The sequence below is a fragment of the Crinia signifera genome, chromosome 1 (assembly GCF_055691185.1).
Source record: "Crinia signifera chromosome 1, ASM5569118v1, whole genome shotgun sequence".
NCBI classification, from domain to species: domain Eukaryota; kingdom Metazoa; phylum Chordata; class Amphibia; order Anura; family Myobatrachidae; genus Crinia; species Crinia signifera.
Genome location: NC_139217.1, coordinates 103,519,637 through 103,538,705, shown reverse-complemented (window position 1 = coordinate 103,538,705; position 19,069 = coordinate 103,519,637). Strand labels below are relative to the sequence as shown.

At 42.4% G+C, this 19,069-nt stretch overlaps 1 protein-coding gene across 1 annotated transcript in view; it reads left to right on the top strand.

The window, feature by feature from the left end:
- Positions 1 to 19,069, top strand: part of GALNTL6 (polypeptide N-acetylgalactosaminyltransferase like 6) — a 1,179,186-nt gene that overhangs the window by 1,127,261 nt on the left and 32,856 nt on the right. Inside the window, exon 10 of the mRNA XM_083170927.1 lies at positions 13,146 to 13,262. Coding sequence (XP_083027053.1) covers positions 13,146 to 13,262 — 117 coding nt within the window. The remainder of the gene's footprint in view (positions 1 to 13,145; positions 13,263 to 19,069) is intronic.

The following is a 19,069-nucleotide window of genomic DNA, read 5'->3' as shown; positions in this document are numbered from 1 at the left end:
CCCTGGCTAATATGAAAACAGCAGCCTACATGAAATTGCATAGAAAATATAAAAATAAAATTTGCTATACAGCATTTTAAGTGCTGTCTAGATTAAGATTGGAAATTGTTTGTGATAAACTACCTTATTGAAGTGTAGTTCTTTGAGATTATATTTTGAAAGTATGGATAGATAAAACTGGCTCTATCTGTATGGGGGCTACATGTAATAGGGTGCTAGGTCAAAAAATATTGAGTTTATTGCTAAACTATTATAGTTACTTAATTCTCACATTATCGCAACACCCATGACCGAAACTTGGATCCAGATGTTTAACTGTAGAAAACATACAATTTGCCAATGTCATGTTAACTTAGGGATATGGATGGACAGGGTGCGTCTTTACACCATGTCTATAGCGGATTAGAGTAAAATGAGGCTCAGTGGCAACGTCCTGTAGAAATGAAAGGTTTTGGAAAGATCTGAGCAAGTTCAGCAGAGTATTTAAAAAATGTTGAATTTGAAATGATCACTCTTTATGAAAAGCTGCGCGAGTATCTTCACACCGCTCAAAAAACGGTGGGCGTGCCCATAGAAAGGCTGGGTTTTCCCCCTGCATGCTCAGGCATGCCCATACCTACTCAGGGCAGATGGATGATGTCACATGAGATTAGCACCCTCCCCCAATTCGGCGGAAATCGGCCATATGAAAAGTAAGTCTAGGCTTAATTACCCCCAAAGTGCAAGTTTAACTACTAAAAACTTGCACAGTTTAACATTGGTAATGGCCTCGATTTCTAGGATTATTACATTTGCATGTTGTGGTAAACGTTCACCTTCAAACTGTGAGAGAATGTACAAAGAAAGTTTTTGCCACCTAAATATTTGCACCCTACTACATTTGGTCCTGGGATAAATGCATAGTTGAGATTTCTATAAGTGTATTTAGGCTGTTGGAATATAATATGTCATCTAGGCCCTCCTTTAGACTTGCTGCAAATCTGATGGGTTATATTCAAGTCTGATAGAAACATAGAATTTGAAGGCAGATAAGAACCACTATAGTGATTTTTGTCAATGGAAATTATAATTATTTTACAATAATGTTATGGAAAGTATTACCATCACCCACTGCACACCAGGTTAGCTGACCATTTAGCATTTCATGTGTGATTTTCTGTTTTGTCAACTTCATTTCCAGTTAGAAAAATACATATTTTATATCAGTATAAAATGCTTTAACAATAGTTAATTAACAATTTCCAGGAGAGTTAACAATTAATTTAAAAAGAACAAATCATAGTATTATTATAATATGAATAAGAATTAGACAGGATATAATTTGCATTCCTAAGGTATAATTATGTATTAATATGTACTAAAAATGTATCTTTACACCTTTAAATAGTGCCAAACAAAAGGTTTAATTGGGGGGTTTCCTTTTCACCTTGTACTGTAGCTTATTTTATTAGCTTTTTCGGGCCAGAGACATAGGGCCTTATTTTGGTTCATTCTTTCTGACAAAATCCTTCTTAGATGGACAAAACCATGTGCACTGCAGGGGGGGGCAGATGTAAAATGTGCAGAGAGAATTAGATTTGGGTGAGTAATTTTGTTTCTGTGCAGGGAAAATACTGACTGCTTTATTTTTACACTGCAATATAGATCTCACTTTGAAGTAAAACCCCACCCAAATCTAATTCTCTTTGCACAAGTAACACCTGCTCCACCTGCAGTGCACATGGTTTTGCCCTTCTAAGAAGGATTTTGTCAGAAAGAATGAACCAAAATAAGGCCCATAGAAACAAAGAGGGGGAAATGTAATAGGATGAGAGATTCAGAAAGTGAGAGATTTGGTAAGAAATCTCGTTTTTTTTAAGCAGTAATCATTGCGAAAACACTGCAAAATCAAACTGGTTTTGCAGTGTAAATGATTAGCGCTTTAAAAAAACAAACTGGAGATTTCTTATCAAATCTCTCACTTTCCGAATCCCTATTACATTTCCCCCAGAATTTGGCAGATCTGAACCGCTTTGCCCATCTAGTGTGCCCTTTGTTTTTCTTTTTTGTAACCTCAATCCTACATGTTTAATTTGCTTTACTGTCTTAGCCTCTGCCATCTTTACTAGGAGGCTAATGCAATACCCTTTCTGTAATAGGCAAATACAATAGGCAACTGTTCCACACAGTTAGGGTTATAAGCAGCAGCAGAGTAACTCTATATAAAACTCATCATGCACAGACATAAGGTAGGCACCTGCTCACTACTGTGATGAGTGACAGGATCACATGTCTTCTTGGCGGTGCCTCCACTGGAACTAGCTTCTTGTTTTCAATATAAAAAGGGTTTCCCCAGGTGTCAGGTTGGGTACATCCCTACACCTCATAGTTTAGTTGTTCACTCCTTCTCCCACCTGCTGTTGCATGAATATTGATCAGCTTTTGTTAAATAGCTAAAATAGTATGGTGGCAAAAGATAGAATGGCCACCGTAACAGAACCGGGTGTGTAGGGGAAAAAGTAAATACAAAACTTGCGCAAGCCACAGCCCTGAGACTTGCACATGCGCACAACTGTCTGGCTTCTAGGGACTGCACTGGGTGCAGCCCTTATAGTGGGTACACACGGTGCAATTTTCTTTGCAATTCAATCCCGATTCGATTGGGATTAAGTTGGGATCTAATCAAATGGTAAGCAAAATGCATTAAATTTGACTATAGTGTACAAATCTGTACTATATAGTCGTGCCTGACAAGACTATTTTTCTATTGGATTTCCACTACACGGGACCACACATTGGGATCGAATCTGCATCAAATGTAGAAAAAAATATTACATTTTCTATTAGATTTTGCTTCTATAAGCAAAATTGAATAGAAAAATAGTGCATATCTCACTGTGTTTACCCTCTATTAGAAGTATATTACAGCAAGGTACATTGCGCATGTGCACCCCCCTTCTGCCCCGCAGCTTCTTTTGACTGAATTGACACTTTCTGCCAATTGCAGTCCTGACTGCCCGCCAAGCATGTGATCAGCAGTTAGCGCTACCAATGCAAAGCCACTGCAATTACTTGGGGCTCACTCAGTGGCGGGCTGGGCCGGGGGGCAGGGTGCCAGGCCAGTACATATATGCAGTGCTAGGGCAGACTCTGGATTACAGCAGGCAGTGGCAATCAAGCAGGGTGATCATCCGTGGTCAGTAGCCACAATCACCCAGCCAGCTCCATGCCATTCGAAAGCCTAGGGCCGGCTCTGTATTATAGCAAGCAGCAGCGGCAGACAAGCAGAGCAGGGTGATCATCTGTGGTCTGTAGCCACAACCATCTTGCCAGCACTGTGCCGCATGTCCATGAATAGCGGCACTGCCCCTCCTTCTCCAGGCTCTTAGAAAGCCTAGTCTCCGATAATGCCAATACCAGCGCGTCGGTGTCATACTGCGTGATGTCATTACACATGGCATGATGGAAGTGGACGTGGGTGATGATAGATGAAGAGCATCAAAGCTCACCAGTGCAGTGCACTGCATCCATCAACAGAGAGCAAGCCAGCCCACCAGCCATGACACAGGAGGTGGTGAATGGCATCACTGAACTTACAGGGGATTTACATATGTGTATGACCTATACTTACAGGGGCATTACATGTAAAGGGACGTGACCTATACCTTTTTTTTTGGGGGGGGGGGGGGGGATTAATGTGAAAAAGGAGCACTGGATGTTGCATAATGTGAATATGGAAAATTACTGGGTGACATAGGGCCTGATTCAGACCCAATCACACAGCTGCAATTTCACTTCACGTGCGATTACTGCAAGCCACCCATGCATTTTTGGATGCTTGCAGGGGGATTGACACCCTGCGGGCATTTGGGGATGGTAACCGTGTGTTTTCTAGTGCCCCAGTAAATGCAGGTGCTCCCTGGCCGCTGAGATGGATGGCTGCTGACTCAGTCCTGGCTTACTCAGCGCTGCATCCAGAGGGCAAAACCATTTGATGGTGAGCAGTTTCCGACGGGATGCTATGGATGTACACACCCGTACACATTCATTCACAAGGCGAAGTTTTCACTGGTGCAGGGCAGAAGGCTATGTGTGCTAGAAGAAAAATCAGGGCCACTTGCTTGCATTTGCCCCCCAGGCAGAAAGTGGCCAGCCAGCCCCTGGGCTCACTTTATCCACCACTGTAATGTAAAAGATTGATAATAAAACATAAGTTGATTGCACTGAAAATTATTGTAAGTAACAGATTACTGCTGAATAAAAAGATTATCAGCAGGTCCTCCTATTTAATATAAGGATACTGCAGATAACTGCATTCTTTTCTTGTGGTCCCTATATTTCCATAGTTTACAGTTGCTATGGGTACAGCAGTGTCTGCCCAATGTAACAGGCTTTGCTTTCCACTGATAAGTAATGCCACCTTCAAATAGGGAGTTTCGAGACATGAACTTGGTGGTGACTACTTGATTGCACTTACCGCACAGACTTGTGGCAGTGTCATAGGAGTGTTGTGGGCATGCATCAAATGTTCAGTGAAATTTTGGGTCATGCTTTTGATGAAGACTTGCATAAAATCAATTGGTGGCATACTGTAGGTTTTTGCTTGTGCACACAAGATCCCCTGCATTAGTGGAGTAGTTACCGGCATTAGCAGATGATAGTAAATCAGGAAACATAGCTGCCCGCACCTGCAGTCACTTTGTGTGCAACTCTCAATCAGCAGCTTAATAAGAAAAGGTACAGTATGTGAAAAAAAAATTAGATTTTAATTTTCATCTTAAATACATGGGATGTGTTTCAGTATCAGTATAAGACTATTTGATTTTCACGCACAACTTATTGCATGAAGTGGACATGTACATAATTATGTGTATGCATTCTGATGTGGTCACATTAAAGCAGAAAAAGAAATGCATGCATAATGGTACCTGCTTGTTTTATATGACCACATTTATTATATATTTTTTATCATGCATTCTTCATTATCACAAGTATTACAGTACTTCCAAGGGCAGCTGAGTTCTCTTTCTCCTCCAGATCGTCTGTAGTCTTATATAATGCTGAAGTATTCTCTCATATTCTCTGTTGTATTGATCAAAGGACTGTCTGTACAGTGTAGCTTCCAACTGCAACAGATTGGACCTTATTCACGGCCATGATCTCCTATGCGAATTTGCATGGGAGCGCAATGTTACCTCGACAGGCGCTTGCACACAAAATGTGGTGTCGCCCCATAGGCTGCGAATGGATGTTTATCCAAAACATCCATTCTATGCCGTGCGGGCGAATTTACCCTGTGAAGGGGGGCGGGGGTCTGTGCGAATGGTGGGCAGGTTAAAAAAGACATACAGCGCTGTGTGTTAATCATAATAACCTCATGTGTGTGATGTAGCAAATAAAGTAACACATACATTTCTGATCACGTGGTTAATTAACTAAAGTTGACTTTTCTACCCACAGCTAATACTTTTTTAAATGAGTAGTTCTACTAAGCCATAAACCAAACTACACCAACATACATCTCTTCTCTTATCTCAAAATATCTTCCAACCCGACCTCTATGCTCCTCACAAGATCTACGTCTCTCATCCACACTCATTACTCGCTCCTATTCCCGATAGCATAACTTTCTTTGAGCTGCACACACATTGTGGAATGCCCTCCCAAGCACAAGAAGACTCTCCTCCAGTCTCCAAACCTATAAGCGTTCCCTGAAAACTTACCTCTTCAGGCAAGCTTTTCAAATTCCAGAACCAGTCACTTAACCTTCATATACCATTCCAATCGCATCCCCACTGTACAGTCCATGCATATCCACTCTCCTCTTTTTCACATTTTCTATCCTCCTGACCCATGACCAAATGCTGGGTCACTGTATTATACAGCACACCAGGAACCTTTGCATTCTGGTAGAATTAATGCAATAAAGAATATCTATCCTTGTGTATAAATGCCTATTTCCCTATAGATTGTAAGCTTGCGAGCAGGGCCCTCATACCTTTGACTGTCTGTAAATACCCAGTTTGTTGTATTACTGTCTCCTATTGTAAAGTGCAGCGGAATATGGTCTATATATAAGAAACTGTTAATAAATAAATAATAAAATAGAGCATGTAAAAAAAAGGTTTTAGCAAAATAAGGAATACAGTTTAGGACACAACCTTTAACAAAAGTGATTTATCGAAACAAATGGAAAATTATATGTAGTGGGTGAACATAAGGTTAGAAATGATTAAATAGTAATAATAAATTGTGCTTTTATAGATAATTCAGTATAGCAGAGAAACACAATTTTCTCTCTTTTGAAAATGTGATTTCATGATTATGCTCTAACTGTGAGGATCAGAACCACACCCACTGCACCCAGTGCACATAATGTCATGATGTCACTGAACATCCCAGTCAGGGCTAGTGCTAGGGTGTTTGGTGCCGTCTTGCAAACTATTAATTTGCACCCTCAGTCACTTTGGCATTCATTTAAAAAATTAGCGGAGGTCTCACAATCAAGGGTTGTAGCCACACAATATTGCCCACAATTAAAATTACACCACACAGTAACACAATCTGCTTCCTATTACCCCACATAGTAGCATACCTTATGCATGTTACATCACACAGTTGTGCCTCTTATTCACTTTACGCCACACAGCAGCACCCTTTATACACATTACACCACACAGTAGTGCCATTTATACACAATGCCTACAGTACTGTCCTGTATGCACAATGCCCACAGTAGTAGTGCCATTTATACACATATCGCCCACAGTAGTAGTGCCTTTTACACATAGGACCTTATTCAGGTCCGTTCGCATGGCACTCGGCCGATGTTTGCACTTTTTACCCATGGCGAACAAACTGTTTGCATGTATCCATCTTTGCGGGCGGGGGATGCTGGGCTGGTCCATTAGCATATGGGAATGCCCAGCATTTCATTAATGCTGGGCGTTCTCATGCTAATGCGGACATGCAGGGGCGGGCAGCTGACATCATCAGATGTCAGCTGCCTGCCCACTTCCCCCCCGAGTGTACACGCATATGTATGGTTGCTCAGAGCAAACCTACATATGCGTGCACCTTCCACATCTTTCTATGGTTGGGCAAGCATAAAAAGATGTGGGAGGGTCCCAGTGGCATACGAATGAATGTTTGTGTAAAACATCAATTCGCAGCCAGTACGAACATACCACTATTTGCAAGGTGGGATCTGGTTCACTCAAGAATGCAAATTCACATCCAAGCGAATGAACCAGAAGAACCCCCATAATGCCCACAGTAGTAGTGCCACTTATACACATAATGCCCAAAGTAATAGTGTCATTTATACAAATAGGGGCTGATTCTGTTTGACTCTGTAAGCTGCAAGGATCGCAGCTTACCAAGTGCCAGAGACCCTTCAATGATTTCACTTCGGCTCAGAAATAAAAGTCAGTAGAAACTGACCTTTCTTTGCGTGTGCCGGGACGAAGACAGGGTGGGCGGCTGACGTCATATGTACACAGATTGATATAATACCAAAAATAAGAATAAAAATAAAATTATAAAATTAAATAATAAAGACATTTTTTTTTACTGTTTTAGGACTAATTATTCTGCATCTCAATGGGGTGCGACTGAAAACTAGTAAAGTTTTCCTACTGAGTATCTAGTGTTACATCAGTGTACAACAGGGGCAGATTGGTAACTGACTGTGGCCATGGAAAATTTTGTAGAAGAGGCCCAACTAGAGGGCAGCACTAGAGGTATAGGGGGAAATTTTTATTTGTATCCAGAAATACACTTATTTTTGACATTTACTATCCCGATGTGCTATCAATACGAATACGAATTGCTGTATTTTCGGGATAGTAAATGTGAAAAATAAGTGTATTTCTGGATACAAATACACCTATTTTTTTACAAATTTCCTTTAGTAAATTTCCCCCATATTGTCATGTATCTATGTCTGCTTCACTGGATGGCAGACATAGAATAACAGAATGAATGATTACATTGCAGTGTAATGAGTATGGTGGGCTGTCTGTGGGTGGTGGGGCCACATGTCAGCAAACAAAACAGGCAACAACTGTAACGGGAATCTTGGGATGAAAAAAGCCCCTACTGTAGGGTCCGAACTTAACATGGGCAAACATGTATCTTAGTATTTATCTTTGTATTCATTAAGGTGTTATCTCTTTAGTGCCAGTTTTAATTTTAGTGTATAATAACGTCCGGATTGTTTAGCGCTGGACTTTTTTCTTTTTATCTCTTTAGTGCTAGTTCTTTACTTTTTGGTTGTAATACTGTAAGATCAATATTGTTGATTATTATTGATTATTATCCCAACCACCTTCAGATGATCTGTGCTGGAACCTCAAATACATCAGCATCTTGAGCCAGATCCTGATCATTAAGTACTGTATGCGGGGAGTCGGTACTGGGAGCGTGGGTTAGGTTAAGGCACGGGGGGGGGGTGACACACTTAGGTTTAGGCTACATGGTGGAGGGAGGTTAGACTGAGGCACCAGTAAGGAGGAGTTAGGGTCAGGCTGCCAGTTTGGTTTAGACAGCAGGGTGCAGGGCTTATGGTTAGGGACTAGCATGGAGGGTTCCGGTTCAGGTCATGTGTGGGGGGCTAGGATTAAGTTGATACAAGGGAGAATCAAGATTAGATGTGTATAGAAAGAGGATTAGCCTGCCATCGGAGCCCCTGTGGGTTTCCACGTCCTTCTGTAGCAAAAAAATAATAAAATATTCATTTGGACTAATCTTAAGGTTCTGAATGGGTTAAATGATTGCATTTAATGTTAGTGGGAAAAAAGCATTCTTTACATTTTCTCATTTTCCTAATCTTTTTATACAGACCATTGTTGTCTCTATCTTTTTGTTTGGGAAACAACATAAAGCTAATTAATGTAATTTTTTTGTGTAAAAGGCTTATACAGTTTATATTTGTTTGTTGTATTGCTCATTGTTTTACAAGAAGAGCACATTGAAAATAGCAGTGTATTCATGTAGAAGTCAAGATTGTTCAATCCGATTCCCATAATGTTTCGGATTTAAATGACAAACAAAAATAACATCTCTGCAAACACTATCGTAACAGTCCAAAGCATGAATCCCATCTCCCTGAATACCGCGCACTTACAAAAGAACATGCTGTGCTTTGTAGCAGTGATAATAATTACATTTCTCTCTGCATCTGTGCAAGTTATGTAATAACTGAAGTGCGCTCGCATCTTGCAAAGCTCTATTCACATTGTTCTACTGTACGTATTTACTAATTCACTCCTGCTTTCATAAGAAAACACTCATTTATCTTTTGCCGTTTGTCATGCGCTAAAGCGTAACTTTTCCAAACAAAAACTATTTCTGCCCTTTTCATCTTCGTTTGCAAAGTAGCTTAAAAATAACTTCATGTATCCTTTTTTGTCACTGTAACGCTGGGCCTGATTCACAGATGGATACAAGTAAGACATTGGGCTCAAGCACGTGCATCTAGAATGCACTGCACATGGGCAGTCTGATGGTTACAACTGGTGGGCGCATGTCAAAACTACATGTATAGTTGTTTCTGAGTGGTGACAGGAGGTGGCTCAAGTTGTCGGGGGTGTCGGGGGAGTACTAGTGTCAGGTACTGCATGGAAAGACACATTGCCACTGACAGAGGCAGCCAAATAGCATTGGACATTCTGGGCGGTATTCAATGTGAATACCTGCGAGGTGCAGCGAATCCTTTTTTGGATTCGCTGCACATTCGCCACGTTCCGGAGCCGGCGGGCTCCGGTATTCAACGAGTCAGGGGCAGCGAGCCCCTGACTGGCGAATATGAGCTCCTGCGGCGATTGCCGCAGGGAGCCTCAGGACGGTGCCAGGCAGAGAGATGGTAGTCTCTCTGCCTAGCCCAGACCTTTGTGGGGGGTTAGGTGTGCTCCCCGGGTGCCAGGCAGCACAGGCTGCCCCCCCGGGGGTGCCAGCAGGCGAGCGTATATTCACTACACACATCGTGCAGTGAATATATGAATATGTAATGAGCGGCTCCGCTCTGGCGCCACCTGCTGGATGCTGTGTAAAAAAAAAAAAAAAAAAAAAATATTATTTTTAAAATTAAATATATATTCATGTGCTTACAGCACATGAATCAAAATAGCATGCCCCTCCTCAGAATAAAATTCCTGATTTTTTGACACCAAATGTAAAAAACAAAACACTTTATTTTAAAAGTTCACATTCCACTTCACCATAAAAAGATAGCGATTGCTACTCGGTGAATCATGGCGAAAAAAACCTTCAAATGTATTCGCCATTTGGTCATTGAATAGGGTGATTCACCGTTTTTGACAGAAATTCGCCAAACAGCACAAATTCGCCATAAAAACCTGGCGAATCAGGCTCATTGAATACCGTCCTCTGAGTAACCATAGGGTTGCTTTGAAGTCCAATGTTGCTCCTTTGTCTTGCTTGCCTACCCTCCATAAAACGACCGCCCCCTCCCCACTGGAAAAGTGGGCAATTCGTCTGCATCCACATAAACCCTCCCTTGACCGCCCACTTACAGAGGAGTCTGGATGATAGGTCCACAATGTCTAGTCAACAGTCAGTACTGTAGGTCAACACTTTATGGCCAACATGCACATTGTCGACATAGACAAAAGTCAAAATAAGTAAAAGGTCGAAATTCGTTTATTCATGATTTCTTTTAACTTTTTCAGACTTTACCTTCCATATGGACTATGGTTAGGGATGGTAAAGTGGGTTGAGCACAGGACCTGATATGTGGTGACCTGTACGAGGGTACACGGTACATTTTTTGTGCTTAGACATACAGTACATAGACATACATTGACTTAACCGTGTCGTCTTTTTGCTTGTTTTTACAGTGTCAATTTTGTGCATGTCAACCTTTTATTGTCAACCTATTGACTGTCAACCTAGACACTATCAGACAGCCTATCGCTGCTCAGCATTTAGCAGAAAAAATAACAATCCCAAAATCCCAGGTTTGGTAGCTCCAGTCCCAGGATTCAAATTCTGATGATTTTAAGGATCCCGACCTTCCGGGGATTAGCCACCCTACATCATTTGGCAGTAGTGGTTGGAACAAAAGTCACATCTGCTACTGCTTATTGTCCACCTGCCAACTTCTCCCCTCTGAGAGGTCGACGCCCCCCCACTCCCCCCTTGAGGTGTCCGGGACCTTGCAATGCACATACATTCCGAGCCAAGCCTGCGCGGCTCAGAAGCAATCCAAGAGATTTCTTGTGCAGCCGGTGCAACTGTGATGCACATGGGACCATCACGCTGAACCTGCTGTCACCTGTAATTTATTCTGTTCCAGCAATTGATCACTGCAATCGTAGGAAAACAACCTAAATTGCAGGTGAATTTCCTAGCATGTGAGGGCGTTAAATCTGTGAATCTGCAACTGGTACAGACTGGAAGTGGTCAGCGCTGATGTCAGAGACCCACCCCAAAATTGCATGGGCATGCCTACAGTTTCTCAAAAAGACCACCTTTCCTCCTCTAATCAACAACTTCTTGTCAGTCGAACTGCAACTGGATTGCGATTGCAAAGATTTTGTATATTTAGTTGCAGTTTGATAATCACTCGATCTGCAAATTCTCCAATTAGTGATCCAATCTGAATTATCCCCATAAAGTTAGTCATTTGAAAATAAATATATTCATGCAAAACAACTGCTCAGTAATCTGCTCAGCACATAACATTATTTTGTTTTTCCATTTGTGACTGCCACAAGTTAATAGACATAAAAAATGCAATAGATGGTTTTCGACCCACAGATATAGCCAGTGGCTGAAATAAAAGTCAGCTCAGTCGGCGACCATCAAATTAATTCTGTCCCCTTCGGCTACATGCGAGGGCATGTATGACTTTTTTTAAATGTAGGGGCCTGATTCAGAGCCTCTCGCTAGGCACCGAGTGTATGCTGCCGAGCAAGCATTTTTGAATCAGTCCCTTAATTCATAGAAAGAACCTTCACAAATGGCCCATGGGCTGTGGTCATTATCACAATGGCCAGGATGCCGACGTTCAATATATTGATGGTGACATTCAGATTGTTGTCAGAATACCAATGCCCACGCTGGAATGCTGACAGCTGCTATCCAGAACAGTGAGTTTACAGAGCAGGCTAGCCTGTGGCTAGGGTTAGGCATAGGCTACAGGGTGGGGGGTTAGGTTTAGACATTTAGAAGGGGACATAGGGTTAGGCTGTGGGGCGTGGGGGTAGGTTTATGTGGTGGAATACAGGGATAGGTACTAGCGGGAAGGGTTAGGGTCAGTTTGTGGGGAGGGGGAATTAGGGATAGGCTGCTGGAAGGGAGGGTTATTGTTAGGGTAAGGGGGGTAGAGGGAAAGGGTTAGCTTACTAAGACAGCCCTGTTGAGATTCTTCATATTGGGATGCTGATTTATTTTTCTGACTGCCGATATTGTGACCATCAGGATATAGTATATATCCCTAATATAGCTTTAGACATGCCCGGGAGGATTAGGGTTGTTTGGATTGGGCTGCTGGGGAAGGAGGGGGGTTGGTATGGGTTGAGTACTTGGGCAGGGGCTAGAAATGATGCATATGGGGAGAAATAGTCAGCAGAACACAGCAGCATCACAGGTCTGCTATGGGCTGTTGACAGGTTATACCTGGGGTAGCCAACTCCAGTCCTCGAGAGCTACCAACGGTTAATGTTTTCCAGATCTCCTCACAGAATCACAAGTGAAGTAATTGGCGCCACCTGTAGATCTTTAAGAATGTGTCAGTGAGTAATGAGTGCAGCTGTGCAGCAGCTAGGTTGTCTGGAAAATGTGAACTGTTGGCAGCTCTCGAGGACTGGAGATGGCTACCACTGGGTTATACTACATCCATTGTTGTCGCTTTTCTCGCAAGTGTTTCCTCCAATGTGGGCGGATAGTGATGACATCATCAGTGTGTTGTGCCCAGCATCCCTGACCTCACGAGGATTGACAGATTCTTCAAAAGTACGGTCAGGGGGATACAGGAAGCACTTAATCGATATAGGTAGAGTTGGCAAGTGGGATGATGTGCCTAGCAAAACCCAATAATACGGATAGACATATATGAGTACTGTATGTATGTTTAATCATTATGTGTATTGTACTTATGTTGTTATATTGAAACATATATATATTTTTTTCTTTTTTTGCAGATACGAAATGTAGCTTCCAACCTTTGCATTGATAGCAAACATGGAGCAACAGGGACAGAACTGAGATTAGACACTTGTGTGAAAGATGGCTCTGAGAGGACCTGGTCACATGAGCAGGTATTTACAAGTTCTGCACATACCATTTACCTTAACCCCTTCCCGCCCTGAGACGTACCGGTACGTCACTGCAGCGAGGTAGTTCGCGCAACTTGCCGTACCGGTACGTCCCCGCCGTGTCATGTCACCTTGTCAAGTGACAAGGTGACATAGTAACGATGGCTGCTGTCATCGACAGCAGCCGATCACTGCAGTGCCCCGGCGGACCAATCAGAGTGGTCCCGCCCCACCGATCGCTGTGATTGGTCAGTCAGTCCTGACTAAACCAATCACAGCCTTTTAATTGATACAGGAAGTTTTGGCTTCTCTTCCCGGGCTCTAACCGTCTCACTCGTGTTAGAGCCTTGGAGAGAGCTGTGTCAGAGCTGTGACAGAGCTGTATTTAGTGTAAAAAAACTAAAATTGCGCCGATCACCACATTACCCCTGCCTACCTATACACATTTGATCACCCACCCTGTGCTGGGATCACCCTCCCTGTGGTCATCTGTGCTGTGATCACCCTCCCTGTGGTCATCTGTGGTCATCTGTGCTGTGATCACCCTCCCTGTGGTCATCTGTGCTGTGATCACCCTCCCTGTGGTAATCTGTGCTGTGATCACCCTCCCTGTGGTCATCTGTGCTGTGATCACCCTCCCTGTGGTCATCTGTGCTGTGATCACCCTCCCTGTGGTCATCTGTGCTGTGATCACCCTCCCTGTGGTCATCTGTGCTGTGATCACCCTCCCTGTGGTCATCTGTGCTGTGATCACCCTCCCTGTGGTCATCTGTGCTGTGATCACCCTCCCTGTGGTCATCTGTGCTGTGATCACCCTCCCTGTGGTCATCTGTGCTGTGATCACCCTCCCTGTGGTCATCTGTGCTGTGATCACCCTCCCTGTGGTCATCTGTGCTGTGATCACCCTCCCTGTGGTCATCTGTGCTGTGATCACCACCTAATTTTGTGTGTTGTGATCTGTATAATTTTTCTGTACTTTATCCGTACACTATAATTTTTCTGTAGGTGATCCGTACACTATATTTCTGTGCGTGATCCGCATACTATATTTCTGTACCTTATCCGTGCACCATAATTTTTCTGTGCATTTGTACCCCATAATTTTTAAGTGCATTTGCACACTATAATTGTTAAGTGCATTTGCACACTATAATTTTTAAGTGCATTTGCACACTATAATTTTTAAGTGCATTTGCACACTATAATTGTTAAGTGCATTTGCACACTATAATTGTTAAGTGCATTTGCACACTATAATTTTTAAGTGCATTTGCACACTATAATTTTTAAGTGCATTTGCACACTATAATTGTTAAGTGCATTTGCACACTATAATTGTTAAGTGCATTTGCACACTATAATTTTTAAGTGCATTTGCACACTATAATTTTTAAGTGCATTTGCACACCATAATTGTTAAGTGCATTTGCACACTATAATTGTTAAGTGCATTTGCACACTATAATTTTTAAGTGCATTTGCACACTATAATTTTTCAGTGCGTTCGCACACCATAATTTTTCTTTACGTGGCTTAATTTTTCTGGAAAATTGTCAGTGCTACAAAACCCCACACGTGTTGAAGCACCTCATAAATACATCCACCAATAAAACTATGGCCCGCCGAACATATACTGCCGAGGAGGCATACGAGTTTCTGGCCTCTAAAACTGAGTCTGCTAGCGAGGATGAGACAAATTTCCGTTTGTCATCCTCTTCATCATCTAGTGACTCTGATGAACCCCCAAGGAGGCAACGCAGGACTCCAACTGCAGTAGACGAGTCCTCTGACCCCACATGGACAACCCCTGAAAACTACGTACCCCAGGTCCCTGAGTTCACAGGGAATCCAGGAATACAATTCAATTCAGCAGGGTTCAGAGAGCTGGACTTTTTAAAAAAAATTTTTAGTGATGATTTAGTTGATCTAATGGTCACCCAGACTATTGTTTATGCCCAACAATTTATTGAGCAAAACCCCACCTCTAATTATGCCCAGCCCCGCAAGTGGACCCCTGTACATAAAAATGAAATGGTTATATTTTGAGGCCTTGTACTGTGCATGGGGCTAGTGAAGAAGCCCACGATTAGGTCCTACTGGAGCACAGACATCTTATACAATACACCAATGTTCCGTGTGGCTATGTCAAGGACCCGCTTCGAAGCGATCCTTAGGTTTCTCCATTATAGGGATAATGCACAGTGCCCACCCCGGGATGACCCCAATTATGACCGGTTATATAAACTTAGACCCCTAATAGACCATTTTAGTACCAAGTTTGCCCAGGCATACATCCCCGAGAAGCACATTTCAATAGATGAGTCCCTGGTACATTTCAAAGGGAGGCTCCAATTCCGCCAGTACCTGCCAAGTAAGAGGGCAAGGTATGGCGTGAAGATGTACAAGCTGTGTGAGAGTACATCAGGGTACACACACAAATTTAGGATATATGAAAGTAGAGACACAAAAATAGACCCCCCACAATGCCCCCCCTTACTCGGAATTAGTGGGAAGATAGTGTGGGATTTGGTGCACCCACTGCTGGACCAGGGATACCACCTGTACCTGGATAATTTCTATACCAGCGTCCCACTATTCAAAAGCCTCGCTTCCAGAAGTACTGTGGCATGCGGCACTGCACATAAAAATAATAGAAGCCTCCCTAGGTCGCTGCTTGGGCAAACACTTAGAAGGGGCGAGAGCAGGGCATTATGCAGCGACAATGTACTGTGTGTCAAGTATAGGGACAAGAGAGATGTCCTTATCTTGACAACAGTGCATGGCCATAGCAGCACCCCTGTCCCAGTGCGGGGCACAAGTACCGAAACCCCAAAACCCAACTGCATTGTGGATTATAATAGGTACATGGGGGGGGTCGACCTGTCAGATCAAGTGCTGAAGCCTTACAGTGCCATGAGAAAAACAAGGTTCTGGTATAAAAAATTAGCTGTACACATAGTACAAATGGCACTGTACAACGCATTTGTACTACATCGATGTGCAGGCCAAAGGGGGACATTCCTGGAGTACCAAGAGGCAGTAATAAAGGCCCTTATTTTTGGCAACCAGGAACAGGGGGGCCCTAGTACTTCTGGAAGCGAGGCCTCGCGAATTGTACCAGGGCAACATTTTCCGAGTGAAGTCCCCCACACTGGAAAGAAAGGAAGGTCCCAGAAACGATGTAGAGTATGCTACAAAAAGGGGATAAGAAAGGACACAACTTACCAATGTGAAACCTGCCCCACACAACCCGGCTTGTGTATCAAAGATTGTTTTAAGATATATCACACTTCCCTTGAATTTTAATGTTTTAAAATTTATTTAGATGTACTCCACACAGCTTGTACAAAGAGCCGCATGCCATTACCTTCCCTTCTGAGTCTTGCCATGTGTCCAAACAGAAATTTACAAACACATATATGCTATTGCCATACTCAGGAGAAAAAGCACCCCATAATATGTTACACAATTTCTCCTATTAACCCTTGTGAAAATGGCACATTTTGATCTAAAGCTACATATTAATGGAATAAATTAGTTTTTTTTTATTTTCACAGCCCATAACAATTTGACAAAACACCAGTGGGGTCAAAATGCTCACTACGGCCGTAAGTGAGTTCCATGAGGGGGGCTAGTAACAAAAAGGTATCACTTGCTTGGGATTTCCACTGCACAGGTACAATATGGGCTCTGCAAATGCAAGATGGCGCCCGAAAACCATTCCAGCGAACTCTGTGATAAAATGGCACTCCTTCCCTTCTGAAGCCTGCTGTCTGCCCAAATAGCGTTTTACAACCATATATGGGGTATTGCCATACTCAGGAGAAATTGTGTAACAAATTTTGGGGTGCTTTTTCTACTATTGCCCTTTGTGGAAGTATAAAATTATGGGGTGAATCTACAAATTAATGGAAAAAATGACATTTTTCATTTTCACGTATCGATGCCTAACAATTTGACAAAACACCAGTGGGGTCAAAGTACTCACTATACCCATAGATGAGTTCCTTGAGGGGTGTAGTTTACAAAATGGTAGCACTTGTTGGGGTTTTTGACTGCTCTGATACAACAGGGGTTCTGCAAATGCAACATGGCGCATGAAAACCATTCCAGCAAAATCTGCGCCAAAAACGCCAAATGGTGCACCTTCCCTTCTGAAGCCTGCTGTCTGCCCAAATAGCGTTTTACAACCATATATGGGGTATTGCCATACTCAGGAGAAATTGTGTAACAAATTTTGGGGTGCTTTTTCTACTATTGCCTTTTGTGGAAGTATAAAATTATGGGGTGAATCTACAAATTAATTGAAAAAATGACATTTTTCATTTTCACGTATCGATGCCTAACAATCTGACAAAACACCAGTGGGGTCAAAGTACTCACTATACCCATAGATGAGTTCCTTGAGGGGTGTAGTTTACAAAATGGTATCACTTGTTGGGGTTTTTGACTGCTCTGATACAACAGGGGTTCTGAAAATGCAACATGGCGCATGAAAACCATTACAGCAAAATCTGCGCCAAAAACGCCAAATGGTGCACCTTCCCTTCTGAAGCCTGCTGTCTGCCCAAATAGTGTTTTACAACCATATATGGGGTATTGCCATACTCAGGAGAAATTGTGTAACAAATTTTGGGGTGCTTTTTCTACTATTGCCCTTTGTGGAAGTATAAAATTATGGGGTGAATCTACAAATTAATGGAAAAAATGAAATTTTTCATTTTCACGTATCGATGCCTAACAATCTGACAAAACACCAGTGGGGTCAAAGTACTCACTATACCCATAGATGAATTCCCCGAGGGGTGTAGTTTGCAAAATGGGGTCACTTGTGGGGGGGTTCCACTGTATTGGTGCTTCGGGGGTCTTGCTAATGCGACATAGCACCCACCATTCATTCCACCAGAATCTGTTCTGCAAAATCCAAATATCACTCCTTCCCTTCTGAGTCCTGCCATGCACCCAAATGGTATTTTTTGGTCACATATGAGGCATTGCCGTACTCGGGAGAAATTGCGGCACAGATTTTGGGGTGCTTTGTCTCCTTCATTCCTTGTGAAAATGAAAAATTTTGAGCCAGAACTGCATTTTTGTGTAAAAAAATGTAATTTTGCATTTTCACAGCCCAGTTGTACCAAAATTGGTGAAACCCCTGGGGGTTTGAAATGTACACTATACCCCTAGATAAATTCCCTGAGGGGTGTAGTTTGTAAAATGGGGTCACTTGTGGGGGAGGTTCCTAACTTTTAGCATCTTATGGTGCCTAGAAACCTACATGGTGCCTAAAAAATAATCTCATAAAAAGGAGGCTCCAAAATCAAGTAGGTGCTCCTTCTATTATGAAGCCTGTGGTTTGGTCAACGTGCACACTAGGGCCACATATAGGATATTTATGAAAACAAAAGAATTGGGGGAATCAATTTTTAGTCACATTTCTCTAGTAAAATCTACTGTGTTCCTTAGAAAAATGTATTAAAATTGAAAATCTGCTAAAAAAATGAAATTTTGAAATTTAACCTACACTTTGTTTTAATTCCTGTGAAACACCTAAAGGGTTAACAAACTTCCAAAATGCTGTTTTGAATACTGTGAGGGGTGCAGTTTTTGAAATGGCATCATTTATGGGGGTGTCTCACATACAAGTCCCTCAAAGTCACATCAGAACTGAACTGGTCCCTAACAAAATCAGTGTTTGAAATTTTCTTGAAAATTTGAGAATTTGCTTTTTATATTTTAAGCCGCCTAGTGTCCAAAAAAATTAAAAGGAGGTTGAAATAATGATGGCAACATAAAGTAGACATATGGTCTTT